Below are 20697 nucleotides of genomic sequence, written 5' to 3'. Positions count from 1 at the left end.
AAGTACAGTACATTATTATTAATCATACATTAACGAGCACCGCTCTGCATGTTGAACCAGCACAATGCAGTTCAGGTTGATCCCGATTCGTTAAACTTTGGTCTTGGCTTCAAAAGCGAGGAAAACCATTACTTTAGAACAAACATGGCCCTTACCATCCAATTATATATCGTTTAAGTCCTTAATAGACAAGTAACAATGCAAAGAAAGCACAACAAACTGTAGACATGATGCAACCACTTAACTATCCAATTGTGGTTGGAGCCACGAACAACAACGTTTGGTAAACTATCGAAGGATCTACAACGGCTTGAAAAGTCACTCACCTCGGAAGCAACACAGGACACACCAAGAGCGTTCCGCTGCCATTTGGTCCTGATTGAGTCGTTATTCCCAAGGCCAATTTCTAAGCAGACATTGATCTCTCTGGAGAGGAATATTGAGGATCGGTGCATATGTTCCCCGCAGAGCCAACTTGCACACAGTACCTGTGTATCAAGAAAGGGAGGGGCCCTCGAAAGCAGTGGTGGAACTGGGGGAGGGGTAAGGCCAACACCCGAATTCTCAACCGTTAATGTGCAATTTAGTGTATCATTATTACATAAACCAACAACTACTCCAAGTAATGGACTTCGATTTGTTGTGCAATATAGGAAAAGCCAACATGTACTAAAAAAAAATTTCATTTTAATAAAGAAATTAAAAGCCCTTTCTTTTAATTCCGTTCAGCAACAGTGTTTTTTTCCAATGAAAGAGCAACGATATCATGATTAATTTGATTTTATTTATATATACTCTCCGCAATGAAAAAAACAAAAACCGACCACGTGATTGTTGTTGATCATGTGACACAGATGAGGTGCAAACCTCTGAGAGGTAAATTCTGAAGAACCGCATGTCCATTACATTGTGACCTCATCACATAATGCTGCATTGTGGCGAATGTTTTAACAAAGGGATCCAACACGGAAGTAACAATCTCACTACTGGGTACCGTATGTCCAGCTCTCGCAATGATCACTGGATCGAGGTCAAGGTAGTGCATTTGCAGGACGATGGGTAGTTTGAAACCGATTGCATAGATGGGTCATGTGGATGTGTCGGTCCAGAGTAGTCATGAAATTGGGAAGTCCACTTCTTGGCATATCTCTCGTTAATTCAGGGGCTTGATATCTTGAGGTCATAACCATTTCCTCTCCTCCTGTTTAAATGGCTGATTGAAGTTTTACAAAATGGCTGCTTGAAGATGTGCAATGATTTGATTCCTCTAATTTTCTGACAGATTTGGCATTGCAATTGATTGTTAAAAAACGTAATCGGCATCTTGAGATGATCAACACACAGGTGTCGTGAAAGACTTGACTGGAATTTGATTAGAATTCCTCGTGCCACCTCTGAAAACCGAAGGGTGCTGGATGCTGAACGATTATTGCATGAGGCAATTACATGACGTGGAAACTTGCGATTAGGACCACCATTAATAGACCTTCTGGTGAAACAACCAAAATCCAGGATCATTGCTCACCACAACTCATTTGTTCCTCTTTTTCCCATCTGTGGAACTAACTTACACATTCTCATTCTTCCCTCCAGGTCTTCAAGATAGCTGCAGATCATCCCCAATCCAAAACCATGATCTTTTTGACACACCCCCCTTTCCAAATACCCTATTATTTTTCCTCCTGAGAGTTTGCTTCTGTATTCATCTTTTCCACCCCATGCATCCTCCCCTGCCCCTTATTCGTCCAAATCTCCCTCTATTCTCCTTTTGATGTGCTCCCTCCCGCCTCACTCTTTCTACCATTTTGTTTGGTTGGTTGCATCCCGATCAGTCCTGTTCTAGCTCTTCCACGAGCCTTGACTTTGTGTACAAAAAAGTTGTTCTGCTCATCCCTCATACAAAAAAGGATACTCACAATACAATGAATGCTGGAACAGTTCTTTAACAATTCTACATATTTGGTTGTTTACGGCAAAATGCTTACGCCTCACCATTATTGTACATCCACAGTTTAAAAAAAATAAAAAGATAAAATAAAAGGTTTTACTGAACAGAATTTTGTAATCTTGTTTGAGAAACTCCTGACGATAATTATTGAGTACTCTCAATGACATGTTAAAAAATATTAGGAGTTTCCCAGACTATCAGGTTCCAAGAACATTTTGAACACACCACATTCTTACAAGTCTTTCTGTATTGAATTAGAATTTGACCAACTGATTGGTGTTACAATTTCACCAAAACTCGTCTAATCATTATTATTATTAAAATCAAGGTTCGTAAATGGTCAAAAACTAGATAAGTAACTGGTACAGCAACACAAGCGGCATATTTTCCCTGCAGAGGCTGACTCGGTTGAATGGATCAGCAGAGTGCTTTCCATGAATCCAAGGCCATAAAGTCAGGACAAGTCATCAATCTTACAGTCTGAACGGTTTTCGACGCATCCTTTTGGCATATCCATGGCGCATTAAAACTTACAATGGAAGTTCAAAAGACTTTTAAACCTTGCTGAATTGTCATTATAACAATAGCTCAGTGTTGTCTGAAAAAGGTTCCAAGACAATTGGTCTGGATGCACACGTGAGACGATAAAGATGAAGAACGGTGAGATATTGTGGCCATGAGGAGGCATGGCCAGACGACCTTGGTACTCTTTGCACGTCCGCACAAGGAGCCGCACCCTGCGTTCAGCACCACGGTACACCTGTAGGTGACTGTGCAGTCTCCTTCGCAGCTACAGTTCCTACGTGTTGTTCACCATAATGCAAGTCCATTGTTTACAATGAAGCTTCTTTCACACTTCCCTATCAATCATGTCCATCATCCCATAATGTACAAATCAGCCTCACTCCCCTCCCCTTTTCTATTCAGCATGATCACATGCACACAACAAATATGCACCACATTTTCCCACCATAAGATGAAATACCATTGATAGTTTAATGGTGACAAGCAGCTGTTATTTACATTACAAATCATTTTGATATATGAAAACAAAGCAAAAAAATATGAGACTTGGAAGCCCCTCCACTGATATCGACAGCTGCAGACCGAAATAAAGAGGTATTTATAACTTGTCAAGGTGTTGGATTCATTGTGATCCCACCCTCAGACAATACTTGGTAGAACATCACCCCGACATGATCCCAGGACGTAGTCACCGGAGACCGTAAAACTCCACCCCTCATTCAAACACAAGAGACCGGAAAAGGCCGAAGAGCATTGGATTCATTTGAAAAACCAAATTAATGAAAGTTCACGAGTGGAATGAGCTACACGTGCTGGACAGACCTCAGGGGACACTGCGGCACAATGCGGCACGAACTCGGCTTACACAACAGCTCGACATTGCATCAAATCTCACAGCGCAAGCCATACCCCACCTTGCACCGGTGCCGCTTGCCAGGGCAAGAAGGTGAAGTGGAAACAATCGCACATGATGGTCTCTGTGAGGGAGATAACCAAAGCAGAGACCGCACTACACCATACCGCTGTAGCAAAGGCAGCGTGTGCGAGGCTACAGGCACAGCGAAGCACATCCCGAAATCGTAACTCATCCCTCCCGCCACTCAATTGCAGTAATGGAGGCGAGTCACAGACACGTGGGGTGCATCTTTGCCCAACCACCCAATTCCATTAGGCACTTCAGGTTCCCCACCCAAAGATAGCAATGCTGGCCTGGGACCCAGATTCATTAATATCTTATGTGCACTTAATGCTTTTAGAGAACTGGAGAACATAAAAGCTCAGTCTACTTTAATGCAGGAATCAATATGCAGATGATTAGAGCAGAAGAGTTTTTGGTCAAGTGAAAAGCATTTCGATTTAATCACTTCAGGGCATGCACTAAAATTTGCTTCACCTGCACAAAGCATCGATCATTTTAAGGCCACCTTAAAAATTCTTTCGAAAGCCATCAGGTAACGTTCTCACATATGGCAAAAATAATACACAACTCATGACAACGGTACAGATGCAAACATTCTTTATTTCAACAGCAGCAAGGCAAAGTGTTCCACTTGAAAAGATTCGTGCATGGCAGTTCAAGCAGTCTAGAAGATTGAAAACCACTTATCCAAAACTTCCCATTAAAACTCCATGCCAGGCAACAAAACTCCCTTTAATTTCCTTGTAGGAACACATGGGAAAAGAAAAGTTTGTCACTTGAAGATTTTTCCCTGGTTAAACGACTTGCCGACACCAGCAAACTCTCCTTCCCATGTGAAGTATTCCTTGACGAGCGTTTTGCACTCTTGGCTGTCAGGGTCGAGCTTCCGCCAGTCGTAGGACTCATAATCCACCTGCCAGTCCTGACAGAGCTGTGGAGAACACAAGCCAGCTGCATTTGGGGGCTTCAGTTTGGATGAGGATTAAACAGAGACTGGCAAATGCCAAATCAAAACCAATTTGAAAGACTTGACAACAAACTTGGAAGAACCAAGCTCAAAGGGGTTACCGAAATGATAAACACATTTTTTGCTTTTCAAATTAAAATAGATAGGTGATAAACAAAGAAAGGGGTGTGTTGCGTTTTTCTAATTGCAGTACTTGTACTGTTATGTATTTGAGATGCAAGAGTGAAAATGGCAAGTTCACAGGTACCACCCCTATAAACAAATAAATAAATGAATAAAACTAGAGAGTTCATGGAACATGTTACCCCATGCAGCGTACAAGTATATATTGTACTTCAATTTAAATAAAATAATGATTTTAAAGATCGTTGAAAAAATTCCGGAAGTTTTGTGCCATTGAAGCAGTCCAATACACCACCCTATTTAACATGGGATTTGTGTTCGACAATATTCAAGTATTTAATTCAATTTAAATAAAATAAAGATTGTAAAAGTCAAATAAATAAATTACGCTAATTCCGGGTTTTACCACCGTTGACGCAATGTCGATTACATCACCCCATCTCACATGTCATATTCGTTCTTCATACCTGTCGCTTGTGTCCTTTATTACGTCCTTAAAACAGTAAGTTTGCTGTTTGGAATGATTTTCAATTTTGTTTGACTGCTGGGCAGACAGACAGAGTTAAACAAACAAAAAATTCACTCCTACGCATGTACGATCGGGATGAATTCAGAGACAAAGTACAGTCAATCCTTAAATATCGCAGGGTCTAACCAATCGCAGGCAACCTATTGTTTCCGATTTCATTATCGCAGAATTTCATTTCGACCAATCGCGGTTTTTGAGTTGAAACAAGTCATCGTTTGCTCGACCATAAAAAACTAGATTTCATACACCTCGTGCATGTACAATTCTCCCATTACGAGCCTTCTGTTGTTTCTTGCACACCATTTTTAATGGCACCCAAACATAAAGCGATGGACAAGTTGGTTTTGCCAAAAGGCAGAGAAAGGTTATGGTGTGAAAATGCAGCATCTGAGGGCCACCATTACAGGGTCAACTAGAGGGGGAGCACTCGGGAGAGTGCAAAACCTCCGCCGCCAATACTGCTGGGTCACTCAAGTGAACCTTATATCTTATTCATTAAATATTATGTCAACAGTGCTGACAGTTATAGTTCTTTCCTCCAACATTTTTTTTTGGGGGGGGGGGGGGTTGGAAATCACTTAAAACATGTAGAAATGCAAAAAAAAGAAATCGAAATTTTGTTGAACAAAAAAAGTTGAAAAAAAATTTTTTTTTCTCTAACAATTTTTTTGTGGGGGGGGGGGAACCAAGTCCAAAATTTAATGGCATGATCCTTGGACCATACCTAACCCCCCCACCAAGTTTCGTCGAAATCCATCGAGGAGTTTTTCCGTAATACTGTTCACAAGCAAACAAACAAACAAGCAGTCAGACTGGTACTTACGAAATCGTCAACTTGACCTCTGACCTTGTCTAATAAAAGCTGTCTCGAGAGAAGGTAGCGATTCAAACCAGAAGTTTCTACGATGATTCTGCACCAAACCATCAAAAATCGAATGTTTGACCTCACTGTGACCTTGACCTTTGACCGATTTTGACCAAAATCTAATCAGTGCTAGCCATCACCCTCCTGAATCACGTGGTGTAATTTGACATTGGTATCTTCTTCCGTTCGAGTTATCATGCCTACAAACAAACACACAAACAAGCAGTAATGGACTGGTACTTACGACATCGTCAACTTGACCTCTGACCTTGTCGAATAAAAGCTGTCTCCAGAGAAGGTTGCGACGCAAACCAGAATTTTCTACGATGATTCTGTACCAAACTATCAAAAATCGAATGTTTCGGATGTTTGACCTCACTGTGACCTTGACCTTTGACCGACTTTGACCAAAATCTAATCAGCACGAGCCATCACCCTCCTGAATCACGTGGTGTAATTTGACATTGGTAGCTTCTTCCTTTCTCGAGTTATCTGTACTAAACCATCAAAAATCGAATATTTGACCTTACTGTGACCTTGACCGATTTTGACCAAAATCTAATCAGCACTAGCAATCACCCTCCTGAATCTCGAGTTATCTGTACTAAACCATCAAAAATCGAGTATTTGACCTCACTGTGACCTTGACCGATTTTGACCAAAATCTAATCAGCACTAGCCATCACCCTCCTGAATCACCTGGTGTAATTTGACATTGGTAGCTTCTTCCGTTCGAGTTATCGTGCCTACAAACAAACAAGCAGTCATAGACTGGTACTTACGAAATCGTCAACTTGACCTCTGACCTTGTCTAATAAAAGCTGTCTCTCGAGAAGGTAGCGACGCAAACCAGAAGTTTCTACGATGATTCTGTATCAAACCATCAAAAATCGTAACGTCGACCGAAGCAAAAATCTCCATTTCTCCACGCAATTATACCTTAACGTAACTCAACAACGCATCTGCTCAAGCGCACTGCATCATGGGACGACCCGTGACGCGTCGAGTGAAATATTTTTTATACAATCTTAAAACGTCTCCAAAACATCCGATATTTTACCAGAATTTCGACAACCGAGTTTTAAGCGTCCAAAGCGATCGCAAAAACCGAAGACAAAATTAAAATCGAAGTTAAAACGAACTTGTAACATCGAGCGAAGCAAAAATACTCCATTTCTCCACATGAATTTACGGAATTATGTTTGACCTCATTGTGACCTTGACCTTTGACCGATTTTGACCAAAATCTAATCAGCACGAGCCATCACCCTCCTGAATCACGTGGTGTAATTTGACATTGGTGGCTTCTTCCGTTCTCGAGTTATCGTGCCTACAAACAAACAAAGAAGCAGTCATAGACTGGTACTTACAAAATCGTCAACTTGACCACTGACCTTGTCTAATAAAAGCTGTCTCGAGAGAACGTAGCGACGCAAACCAGAAGTTTCTACGATGATTCTGTACCAAACCATCAAAAATCGAATGTTTTGGATGTTTGACCTAACTGTGACCTTGACCTTTGACCGATTTTGACCAAAATCTAATCAGCACTAGCCATCATTCTCCTGAATCACGTGGTGTAATTTGACATTTTTTTTTTTTGTATACCTTGGTCGAGGCTCGTATGAGAGCTAACACACAACTCGCAGCAAGGAGGCATGAGACAAGAGGGGCGGGAGTGGAAGGGACAAAACAGTGGGGAACAGACACATTAGGTGAACTGTGGAAGGGAGAGGGATGGGGATGGGATGGGGAACATGGCGAAGAGAAGATGGACATTTCAGGGACTTTCAGGAAGGAAAGTAGGAGAAATGAAGGAAGTGGGCTTGGGTGGATTATCGGGGGTAGAAAAGATCGAGGATTTGGATGGGGGAAGATAATAGGTGGTGGTGAACAGCTGTTTTGAAAGCCTGGAGGGAAGAATGGGAAAGAATAGAGTGAGGAAGTTTATTCCAAAGGCGGGAAAAAAGAGGAATGAAAGAGTGAAGATGAGCAGTGATTCGTGATTTTGGTAGTTTTACCAGAAGGGGGTTGTTGGCGGACCTTGAGCGCCCTGTGGAAATGTGGTGGGGACAAATCGCAGAGAGAGCAGGGGGGGCAAGGCTGGAGAGGAGTCGGTAGAAGACAGAAAGACCACCGACCAACCTGCGGTGATTGAGTGAGAGGCCCAAAGACTCAGCTTCATTGCGGGAGATGCCGATGATCTTACATGCCCTGGTTTCGACAGCGTGAAGCCGAGAAAGGTGGGAGGCAGGAGCACCAGCCCAGAGGGGAGAGCAGTACTCCATCAGGCTACGGACAAAAGCCTTGTAAGTGGTCAGGAGCTCAAGAGGGCCGAGGAAGGACTTAGCACGACGGAGGATTCCCAGTCGGCGACTGGCTTTTGAGGCGAGGTTGGAAATGTGACTTTCCCAGGAAAGGTCATGGCAGATAGTGAGACCTAGAAGCTTGAAAGAAAAGACTTCTTCCAGAGGATTGTTGAGAAAGTGGATGGGGGGGTTTTGTAAACGGTCCTTTCGAAGAGACATAGTGAGAGTGTGAGATTTGTCTGGATTGAAAGACATGTTCCACGTGTTGGACCAGTTTGTGATTTTATCCAGATCTGCAGTGAGTGAAGAAGCTGCTGCTTGCCGGTCTGAGTGATGACAGATGGTACGGCAGAGGGTGGAGTCGTCGGCAAAGAGAAATAGAGGATTTTCCAGAGAGTCCGAGAGATCATTGATGAATGATCATTGGTAGCTTCTTTTTTTAGAAGACATTGGTAGCTTCTTCCATTCTCGAGTTATCTGTACCAAACCATCAAAAATCGAATATTTGACCTCACCGTGACCTTGACCTTTGACCGATTTTGACCAAAATCTAATGAGCACTAGCCATCACCCTCCTGAATCACGTGGTGTAATTTGACATTGGCAGCTTCTTCCGTTTTCGAGTTATCGTGCCTACAAACAAACAAACAAACAAGCAGTCATAGACTGGTACTTACGAAATCGTCAACTTGACCTCTGACCTTGTCTTATAAAAGATGTCTCTTGAGAAGGTAGCGACACAAACCAGAAGTTTCTATGATGATTTTCTGTACCAAACCATCAAAAATCGAATGTTTTGGATGTTTGACCTTACTGTGACCTTGACCTTTGACCAAAATCTAATCAGCGCTTGCCACCACCCTCCTGAATCACGTGGTGTAATTTGACATTGGAAGCTTCTTCCGTTCTCGAGTTATCATTTTTTGGATGTTTGACCTCACTGTGACCTTGACCTTTGACCGATTTTGACCAAAATCTAATCAGCACTAGCCATCAGCCTTCTGAATCACGTGGTGTAATTTGACATTGGCAGCTTCTTCCGTTCTCGAGTTATCTGTACCAAACCATCAAAAATCGAATATTTGACCTCACCGTGACCTTGACCTTTAACCGATTTTGACCAAAATCTAATCAGCACTAGCCATCACCCTCCTGAATCACATGGTGCAATTTGACATTGGTAGCTTCTTACGTTCTCGAGTTATCGTGCCAACAAACAAACAAACAAACAAACTAACAAACGGAAGTCATCAATATACTTCCGAAATCTTTAGATTTCGTAAGTAACAAACAGAAACGGAAGTCGTCAATATACTGACGAAATCTTTAGATTTCGGAAGTAACAAACAGAAAGGGGTGAAAACAGTAACCTCCATCCATCTTCGAAGATGGCGGAGGTTAATGATTGCAGGTAGAACCTTCCCCATTATCCCCATTCCCAAACCTTCATTTTCCAATTCCGCATTCGAACCTCATTCTCAAACCCTCACTTTCCGAGATCTGCACTCAAACCGCCATTCTCAAACACCCATTCTAAAACTGTATTTTCAGACACCCAGACTCGAACCCCCGTTCTCAAACACACACTCTCACACCCCATCACCTCACCAGTGTTTCAACCAAATAATCACCACTTTAGCATTGCAACGGTCATGTTTCCTTGCCGTTCCAGCATCCCGATTAAATCGGATCAAGAGGCGCTTCCTCAAATGCGGTAACCAAGCCGAAGGCTCAAATGACTGGTTTTAAAAATTAAAAAAAGGATTCAGCCTCCATCATGTAAAATTAGTCTGGTAAGCAGCATCCCGTGCATCCAGTGATGTTGCGAAAACTACCGACAGCAGCTCATGGAACTAATCAAGGTGAACGGATTTATGCTGGAGCAGGTTTTCAACACAGACGCGACAGGTTTATTCTGGAAGAGGATGCCATTCATACCTTTTTTTTGTATCCACTGTCAAGGCTCGTATGAGAGCGAACACACAGAACATACAAGGGGAGCAGGAAACAAGAGGGGTGGGACAAGGAAGGGAAAAAAGTATGGAACAGACATGAGATCTGTGGAAGGGAGAGGGATGGGACGGGGTACACAGGGCAAACAAGATGGACACTACAGGGACTTTCAGGAAGGATAGCAGAGAATTTGAAGGAGGTGGGTTTGGGGTGGATTAATGGGGATAGAAAAGAGCATGGTTTTGGATGGGGGAAGTTAAGAGATGGTGATGAATAGCTGTTAGGGTTGAATAAGATGAATGTTAGGGGTGATGAATAAGACCTGGAGGGAAGAGTGGGATTGAAGAGAGTTTGTTACAAAGGTGGGGAAAAAAGAGGAATACAAGAGTGAAGGTGAGCAGTGATTCTTGATTTTGGTAGTTTTACCAGAAGGGGCTGCTGGCGGACCTTGAGCGCCCAACAGAAATATGGTTGGGACATATCTCAGACAAAGCGGGGGGGGGGAGCAAGGCTAAAGAGGAGACAGTAGAAGACAGAAGGACCACTGACCTGCCTGCGGTGAGAGAGTGAGAGGCGCAAAGACTCAGCCTCATCGTAGGAGATACCAATGATCTTAAATGCCTTTGTTTCCACAGTGTGAAGCCGAGAAAGGTGAGGCGGGAGCACAAGCCCAGAGGGGAGAGCAGTACTCCATCAAGCTGCGGACGAAAGCTTTGTATATTCTCAGGAGCTCAGGTATGCCAAGGAAGGACTTTGCATGGTGGAGGATGCCCAGTCAGCAACTGGCTTTGGAGGCCAGCTTGGAAATGTGGCTTTCCCAGGAAAGATCATGGTAGATTGTGAGACCCAGATGATTGAATGAAAGGACTTCTTTAAGAAGATTGTTGAGAAAGTAGATTGGTGGGGGGAGGGGGGGTGGTTCAGGATGGTCCTTTCGGAGAGAAATAGTGTGCGCGATTTGTCAGGATTGAGACTCGTTCCACGTGTTGGACCAGCTTGTGATTTTATCCAGATCTGCAAAGCGAAGAGGCTGCTGTTTTCTGGTCTGAGGGATGACAGATGGTGTGGCAGAGGGTGGAGTCATTAGCAGAGATAAGAGGATTTTCCAGAGAGTCAGAGAGATCATTGATGAAAACCAGAAAAAGAGCAGGGCCCAGAACATTGCTTTGAGAACTCCAGGCTGGACAGGAAGAGGGGATGAGAGAACTCCATTAAGGGCCACATGTTGGCACCAAGAGGAGAGGAAGTCTGCGAGCCATCAGTGGAGATGTCCTTGGATACCATAGGAAGAGAGTTTGGTGAGCATGGCAGGGTGCCAGACCACATCGAAAGCATGCGATATGTCAAGGGAGATGGCTCTGATTTCATGTCTGGCATTGAGGATCTCCATCCATTGTTGGGAGAGCAGAATCAGCGTATCCAGGGTAGAGTGACCTGGTCTGAATCCAAATTGATGATCAGAAAACAAGCCATTGGAGAAGAGGAAGGATTTAATGTCTGAAGCAGATGGATTCCATCACCTTCTGATGATTGGGAGAAGGCTGATTGTTCTGTAGTTGCAGGGATCTGTTTTTGCACCTTTTTTATGCAGAGCGGTAATGTTTGCTGATTTCCAAGCAGATGGCAGATGACCTTGAGCAAATGAGAGGTTGAATAGAACAGAGAGAGGGTGAGCAAGAGCAGAGAAGCAGGTTTTTAGGACACGTGGGCTGATGCCGTCTGGATCGGACGCCGAATCTGAATCGGGGTTTGGTACCAAACTCTCCACCTTGTTAGGAGAAAAGGACAGAGTCCAGGAACACCTGGGTGTGACTGGGTAAGGTGTGTACAGAAAGCGATGGGTTTGGGACACAAGATTTAGAAGCAAACACATAGCTTAGTCATTTAGCCTTTTCATGTGCAGTCAGCTGTGCGGCCATTTGAGGTAAGGGAGGGGATTGAGGGGGAACATACACCATAAATGGACTCAACTCAACACAACCAGGATTTGGAGGAGGAGACAGGTTTAAGAGTTCAGACTTGAGATTGGAAAGATGTCGTTTTCTGTCCAACAAACAGGAAATATCAGCTCCACAGTTCAAGTTAATGTGGTTAAGGATTGTCTTACCTTTCTCCAATGTGGCAATGCTGCAAGCGACTTCTTTGTGAAGCTTAATGCTGCTCTCCCGATCGCCGAATCCCCCTCCACTCCCATCTCACCCCTCTCCCCCCTGCCCCCGCTATCATCATCATGATCCTGAGTGAAGTCTTGCATTTTCTACTCACAGCAGAGTGCAGTATGAGCATGTAATGTTCTTACCCTCATCCACCTCGCTGTTTTGGAATCAATTTTAAAAAAGCTAAATGTCATGTGTTTTTGTTTATTTCAATGTTAAGATGTATACCTGTATATACATATATACAGTCATGCGCCACTTTACGACTGGGTTACGTTCTGAGAAACGAGTCGTTTAGCGACGTCGTCGTTGTGCAAACATCATTTTTTTTTTTCGTTTTCGTTTTCGAACATCGTACTTACACAAACCGAGACACCTATGCTAGCTATATGGTATAGCTTATTGCTCCTCGGATACAAACCTGTACAGCATGTTACTGTACTGAATACTGTCGGCAATTGTAACACACATCCAAGATAGATGGAAGACACGTTAGTTTTACCTTTGTTCTGTTCATGACGGCCATCAGTGTTGTTAGCAGCAGCTTACAATCACTTCTCGCATCGATTATAGAAAGTAGTGTGTACTAGGTGCGGTGGGACGCAAGAAGCACGCGGGCCACCATCTACTCCGCTTTATTGCGCGACCAGAAGCACAGTCTTACCACCCCTAGCGGGCGAGGCATGATATACGAAAACTCAATCACGTGACACAGCACAGAAAGGTGAATAATTAGCGTTTGGATTTTATAAATACGTAATCATTGCATCGATGTTATAATTTACAATGAAGAAACGAGCACCTGTCAATTGTGATATATATTTTCGGAACAGTGCGATTGTTTTAACAACATAAAAAGCTTCACTAAAAACAAATTTGTGTTCTAATGTCGACTAAGAACAATGATTTATTCGCGGAATTCTTCAATTCAAAGGTAATTTACTTGCGAGAAGGTAAACGTGCAAACATTGGTTCAGTTTGAAAGCCGATTCCGACTTCCCGGTTTCCGAATTATTACGTCATCACCTGATTGCGTAACGTTAATTTTTCAAGTTCAGCCGATTGACATGGGACCAACGGAATTTGCTGGAGAATGAGAATTAATTAAGTCGCAAATGATGACATGAAAACAGCCTCACATTGTTGAGGCATTATGGTTTTTTATCTGATGCGGCAATAAATCTTAACATTTTTGAAATCGAGTCTTCTGCATATAAAACATGGCAGGGAAAATATAATATTATAGTGGTGATGAAAAAAATAATAATAATGGTGGCAGCCTCTACAATTTTACAATTAACTGTGACATATACTCCTTCAGACCCGCCGTCATCCATGGGATTCCTGTGCGGAGCACGGATATCCCTGCTAATATATATATATATATATATATATATATATATATATATATATATATATATATATATATATATATATATATATATATATATATATATATATATATATATATATATATATATATATATATATATATATATATATATATATATATATATATATATATATATATATATATATATATATATATATATATATATATATAGTTGCGGTTGTGGAAATTCACAGAACACCATTCAGGTTCCCCGAAGATCAGTTATGTCGATAAGTGTGTGTCCAGGTTAGATTTCCCCACCGATGTATAATGGGAATTATTCGTGTGCCGGGATGTGAATCTTGAGGTAGTGTTATTCTTTTCCTATCTTTATTTGAAACAATCACCTCCTCACCACCTTCTCCAAAACATCTCCTCACCACCTTCTCCACAACCGCCAACATCTCCTCACCTTCTCCACTCCTCAACAACCACGCCACCTCCACCAAACTCCACAACCACACCACCTCCACCACAACATCCCCAAAAAACATCTCCACAAACAAACACGATGGCATCCTCGACAGCGGCAAAGTGATTTCAAACACGGCCGCGCATGACTTGTAAAACAGATCAAAACGACGAAAGGGGCGGAGCCAGCCGTGGGTGAAAGTTCGAGGGTGAAAGGGGTAAGTGCCGCCTTCGAGTGGCGAAGCCTACAGCAGCTTCACCCTCCGGGCTATAAAAAGGCGCGTTTCGACGTGGAGAGTAGAGTTGGTGGAGTCCGGAGAGTGAAGTTGGTGGGTCCAAACGAGTTGGTGGAGTCCGGAGAGTAAAGCTGGTGAGTCCAAAGGAGTTGGTGAGTCCAGTGGTTGTTGATCGGAGGAGTGGAGTTCGTTCGTCGTTGGAGCCAGCCAAGTCACCAAGTGGTTGGTCGTTGTTGGTCGGTGGAGGCAGTCGAGTTGGAGTCGGGAGAAGTCGCCAGCCGGAGAGAAGTCACCAGCAAGCTACGTGACGGTCCGAGCGATTGGGCCCTGAGTCGGTCGAGCGACGCTGAGGAGTGAGCGGGCTCTTAAAGAGCATCAACTCTAAAAGAACAAGGCCCGTTCGCTCCTCTGAAGCGTCATCGGCCAGGCCCGATCGACCAGGCCGGGCTGCTAGGCCCTGGACCAACCAAGCCGCCGTTACAACAGCTGCCGCGTTGACAACAGAGACATACGGAGGGTGGCCAACCAAAAGACCCATCGAGTCGCCTCAAGGGTGACAAAGGTAACCTGCACGGCCTCGTGGAACTCCTTCGGTCATCCCAGCTCCGAGGAACATTAAAGGCTTACGATCCCAGTTCTATCTTTCTTTTCTGGGAATTTTGCATGAAAGTCTGTGGCGCCTTATCTGTAAGTAGAATTGTTGTAAGAGCATGTACGCAATAAATAGATATCGGCTGTAGGTTTTTGCTCGTGTCTTGTCCCCTACCCCCATTTATTGCATTGCTCACATGTACAAAAAAATGTTCTCCATTGTTGAATGTCACCTGCTCGTTGCGCCCTTTCCTGCCATTATTGCGTTCGGAATAATTAGCTGGCTGATCAATAGCCGACAAAACGTACATCTGGTCCGATGGGGCTTGGCGATATAAAACCGCTCGGCAATCGCAAACGGAACGAGCTGCTTAAAGCGGTTCGATTTCGTGCAGGCTCCGTTGAGGTGTAAATTTCTGTCTTTCTGTCTGCATTTCTGTCTGCGCGAATAATTAGGTACATCGACAATTCGGCGATCGACCCTGTAGCGCGTGGACAGAAGAGTTGGCTGGTTTATGGTGTGGTTAACAACACCCGCAGCTGGGTTTCGGCGTTGATCCGAAAAGCTGCGACTAGATTGGTCGTTCGGTGGGCGCGCACGGCCGCAATTTAGCTAAATGCGGTCGCCCGCACGCCGAATGGGCGAAAATCAACAAATATATAATATATATGATATATATATATATAGTGACGGAGTATATATATAGGAGTGGTGACGATCTGTGAGCAGCAATATGGGTTTATGCCAGGAAAGAGCACCACTGATGCGATGTTTGCTTTGAGAATGTTGATGGAGAAGTATAGGGAAGGCCAGAAGGAGTTACATTGTGTGTTTGTGGATTTAGAGAAAGCTTATGATAGGGTGCCAAGAGAGGAGTTGTGGTATTGTATGAGGAAGTCGGGAGTGGTGGAGAAGTATGTGAGGATCGTGCAGGATATGTATGAGGACAGTGTGACAGCGGTGAGGTGTGCGGTAGGAATGACGGACCGGTTTAAGGTTAAAGTGGGATTGCACCAAGGATCGACCCTGAGCCCTTTCCTGTTTGCAATGGTGATGGACAGGTTGACGGATGAGATCAGACTGGAGTCTCCATGGACTATGATGTTCGCGGATGACATCATGATCTGTAGGGAGAGTCGGGAGCAGGCTGAAGCGAGCCTTGAGAGGTGGAGGTACACACTGGAGAGAAGGGGAATGATAGTCAGTCGGAGTAAGACGGAGTACATGTGCGTAAATGAGAGGGAGGGTGGTGGTATGGTGCGGTTGCAAGGAGTTGAGGTGGGGAAGGTGGATTGGTTTAAATACTTGGGATCAACTGTCCAAAGTAATGGAGAGTGTGGGAGAGAAGTGAAAAAGAGAGTGCAGGCAGGATGGAGTGGGTGGAGAAGAGTTGCAGGAGCGATTTGTGACAGAAGGGTAGCTGCAAGAGTAAAGGGGAAAGTATATAAGACGGTAGTGAGACCAGCTATGTTGTATGGTTTGGAGGCGGTGGGACTAACAATAAGACAGGAAGCGGAGCTGGAGGTGGCAGAGTTAAAGATGCTGCAATTCTTGTTGGGAGTGACGAGGATGGATAGGATAAGAAATGAGTATATTAGAGGGACAGCGCAGGAAGGACGGTTTGGAGACAAAGTGAGAGAGGCGAGATTGAGATGGTTTGGACATGTGCACAGGAGGGAAACGGAGTATATCGGGAGAAGGATGTTGAAGATGGAGCCGCCAGGCAGGAGGAGAAGAGGAAGGCCAAAGAAGAGGTTCATGGATGCGGTGAGGGCGGACATGCGGGTGGTTGGAGTGTCAATGGAAGATGTGGAGGATAGAGCGAAATGGAGACAGTTGATCCGCTGTGGCGACCCCTGACGGGAGCAAGCCGAAAGAGGAGGAAGAAGAAGATATATATATATATATATATATATATATATATATATATATATATATATATATATATATATATATATATATATATATTGTTAATTTCAATTGTGTTGTGTTTATTTCTGACTACCACCGATCTTCCTCGATATTTTTGCAAAGTCCAAGAACCGAAATCCCCTTTTCCCATTGGCCCTTGGTTTCCACTAGTGCGGAATTTGTCAGGAACGTAATCCCCACGATATTGGAGGGTTTACTGCACTGTAAAACACCAGGTTTGTTTTCCAATTAGTGTTCAAAATAAAACAAATATTCAATTTAAATGTTGTTCCTTGATCAGAAACTGACATTTGTAGACAGATACCAATTGCTTAACCCCACTTTTCACTTCACATGTACAGGGTAATGAGAAGAATAGAAGGCTTCCCTCCTGCTGCGACTTCACAAGAAAAGTCAGCCTTCAAAGACTACTTCTACTTGTCACACCATACGTTATATCGGGTGGATACAATTGGTCTCCAAACAGGTACAAATGTCTTTTCCAAGTTTGAGTGCCTCATTATATTTGATGTCCATTGGCTTAAAGTCATTGGAGACTTCATTTCTAAGCAATCTAAGGTATTCCCAACTATATATTCCCTGTTGGTTTACAGGCTATACCTGTATTACTTGTACATATAAATACAAGACGGTAGGCGGACATGGGTAGTCGACTACCCAATAGAACCTGACACGATGGGCCCGTTCGATGGGCAATGACCCGAGGATTCATGATTCCAGCTTCAAGGGTTAATGCTGCAGATTGAATTTTTGTTAAAATACCCCCACATTTAGATGTTTTTCGGCCGTTGCTCGGCAACGGAGGGATCCATAGCAACGGTTCCTTCTCACAAATAACTAGGACATACCATGAACCTACCATACCAGTTTCATGTATATCTGACTCATAGTCTCTGAGATATAACGAACTTCGTTTTTTTATTGTTTTTGACCAGGGTTCATTCAAAGTCTATCTTCTCCGACAGTTTTCATCGGGTCCAGCTGGAAATTTTTGACAATATGGCTGAATGTACTGCCCACAGTCGCTCGTGGCCCGATTTTTGAAAAAATAATTTTTTTATGATTTTTCAAAAAATTCAAAGTCCCGTTGCTAGGCAACGGTGGTGTCCAGAGCAACAGTTCTCATTTGCACACAACTAGGTCATGGTATGAACCTACCAACCAAGTTTCTTCGAAATCGCCATTGTATTAACGGAGCACTGGACCGAACAGAGGGACAGACAAACATATCGACGGAAATACTGATAATAAGGATAGAAGAAGGGGAAAAAAAAAAAAAATCAATAAATTTTCCTATTTTTTTTTGACTACATCGACTGAATACCATATATATATATATATATATATATATATATATATATATATATATATATATATATATATATATATATATATATATATATAAAAATATATATCTTCTTTCGGCTGCTCCGGTTAGGGGTCGCCACAGCGGATCATCCGTATGATCCGCATAGTGATTTGGCACATGTTTTACGCCGGATGCCCTTCCTGACGCAACCCTGGTCGCCTCTTACGACACAGGGATATGGTACACCTATTTTAACCGGGGTATACACCGGCCCAGTACACTGGTACTCATTTCGCCGACCTCGGAAGGATGACAGGCTGAGTCAACCCCCTGGTGTATTAATTCAGTGGCTCAACGGGGCTTGAACTCAGGACCTTTTGGATCCGCTTGGATCCAAGCCGCTGCCCTAACCACTGCGCCAACACCAGGCATTATATATATATATATATATATATATATATATATATATATATATATATATATATATATATATATATATATATATATATATATATAGTTTCGCTGGCCACAGTGTACCACCATCGACCCAGCAATTCGTTTTCAGAGGCAAAATCCCGAGGTTTGGCTGGACAAATGCTAAAGCTGCACCACCATCCACCTGTCAATGGCCAGACATGTGCGGCGTGGGCGGACCATACCGGAGTCTGGCTGAAACCCAGCCCAGAAAGGCGGACCACGTGAAGGGCCGGTCCAATCGACATGCTCGGCTCTGACTATGACGTCAGGTTTCGGCAAGGCTCCTCCCCGACCTCTGGGTTCTAAAAAACGCGACCTCCATGTAGTTGAGAGGGTTGGGAAGAGAATTGTTGGTTGGTTGGGAAGAGAATTTCAGGTTGGTTGGGAAGAGAATCGCAAGTTGGTTGAAAGGAGAATTTTTTTTGAGTACTGAAGAAGGAGTAAGGAGAATATTGAAGGAGAGAAAGAGTCATTGAGAGAGTGTTCCTACTACTTGTCTCCGCCGACACGACGTCGAACTGCCCCTTGCTTCTCGACGAACGGCCTCTTGCCTGGTCCTACCTGCTGTTAGCAGAGTCCGAAGCTCACAGAACCATCAAAGCAAAGAGCCTCCAAAAAGCCTCCTCCCGAGCCAGGCCTCAGCCGAAGCTCACTGAGCCAGCCGAAGCAAAAAGCTTCCGAAGGCCTCAACCCGAACCCAAGCCAAACAGGACCCGAAGGTCTGCTGAACGGCTACTCTCAACTCCCTTCTCCAACTCTGGCCACGAACAAAAGAAAAGATCTCCTCTTATCCTTCTCCCGCCCCCCTCCCCCACGCCGGGCGTAACTCATGCCCTCGTGATCCATCCCCCCCGCTCAACCACAGGTGGGAGGGAGTTGTTGACATCATGAGTCACGGGACGGCAGGATTCTTCTTCCTCTTCACAGAAGAGGGGGAGGGATGTCTCCATTGTTCGTTCCCCAACTATTAAATCGATCCGCACCACATCTAATCGATTTCTGAACATTTAAACAATGGAAGGTGAGCTATCTCGGGAACAAGCACTTATCGACATAGCTGACTAAAGGAACCTGAATGTTGTGTGCAATCTAATTCCCAAATTTGTAACAATATTGTTGTAGATTTCCCACCCGTCGGCGTACGAACGACCGCGTCTAACCAATAGCGGTCGCTTCGCCCACCGAACGGACAATCCAGTCGCGGCTTTCCGGATCAACGCCGAAAACCAGCCACGGGTGTGTTTTTAACCACACCACAACCTTGTCCGCACTCAACCCGCGCGCTTCAGGGTTCGATCGCCAAATCTTCGATTTCCCTAATTATTCACGCGGGTAGGTTACCGAGAGATTGTACCTCAACGGGACCGCTTGGAAACGAGCCGCTTAAGCAGCTCACTTCCTTTTGGGATAACCGAGCAGGGTATTATCGCGCAGTCCCGTTGGACCCGATCACTTTACCGGCTATTTAAAAACCAACTATATTCCGAGTGCAAGATGGGGCAGTTCAATGAGGGAATGGATGCAACGAACAGGTTTACATTCACACAAGGACATTTATTATAATAAAGCATGTATGCAATTAAACAAGGCAAAACATGTATACAATTATACAAGCAACAAAGGCACGACAAAACAACTACAACCATCTACTTATTATGTACAGTCATTTGAACTTAACAGCAGTTCCTACTTATTAGACGGGCCCACGGACACACGTACGCACACCCACACACCCACACACCCAAGAAATGGTGGCAGAGGCCTTTAATAACGAGCTCCAGCTCGGAGGACAGGTGAGCTGAAACCCAGAGCCTATCTCGAACCTCTCCACCTCGTGTGGTCTTCAAGTTGTTCGGACCAGGGCTCCAGCGAGAGCGAGCTGGATCCAATCGCCGTGAGCTGCGATCCTTCCCGAGCTCTGGCGAATCCTCCCGCGCTTCTCAACACGTGCTGGTGAGACGAGGCGCCGATCCTTCCCGTCGATGCGTCGCTTCCCCGAGGAACCACCTCCATGAAGAGGTCGATGAGTCGCACCAAGCCTCTAACCAAAATG

General features: G+C 44.1%; 1 protein-coding gene across 1 annotated transcript in view; it reads right to left on the bottom strand.

The window, feature by feature from the left end:
• Positions 1-3972: 3972 nt before the first annotated feature.
• Positions 3973-20697, bottom strand: part of EEF1G (eukaryotic translation elongation factor 1 gamma) — a 53713-nt gene continuing 36988 nt past the window's right edge. Inside the window, exon 10 of the mRNA XM_085857771.1 lies at positions 3973-4323. Within this exon, the coding sequence (XP_085713897.1) occupies positions 4165-4323 (159 nt within the window). The 3' untranslated portion in view covers positions 3973-4164. The remainder of the gene's footprint in view (positions 4324-20697) is intronic.

Source organism: Eptatretus burgeri, chromosome 15 (assembly GCF_056783735.1).
Source record: "Eptatretus burgeri isolate ZD-2024b chromosome 15, Ebu_testis_v1, whole genome shotgun sequence".
In the NCBI taxonomy this organism is placed as follows: Eukaryota; Metazoa; Chordata; class Myxini; order Myxiniformes; family Myxinidae; genus Eptatretus; species Eptatretus burgeri.
The sequence above is the reverse complement of the archived record's forward strand: the minus strand, read 5'-3'. Positions and strand labels throughout refer to the sequence as shown.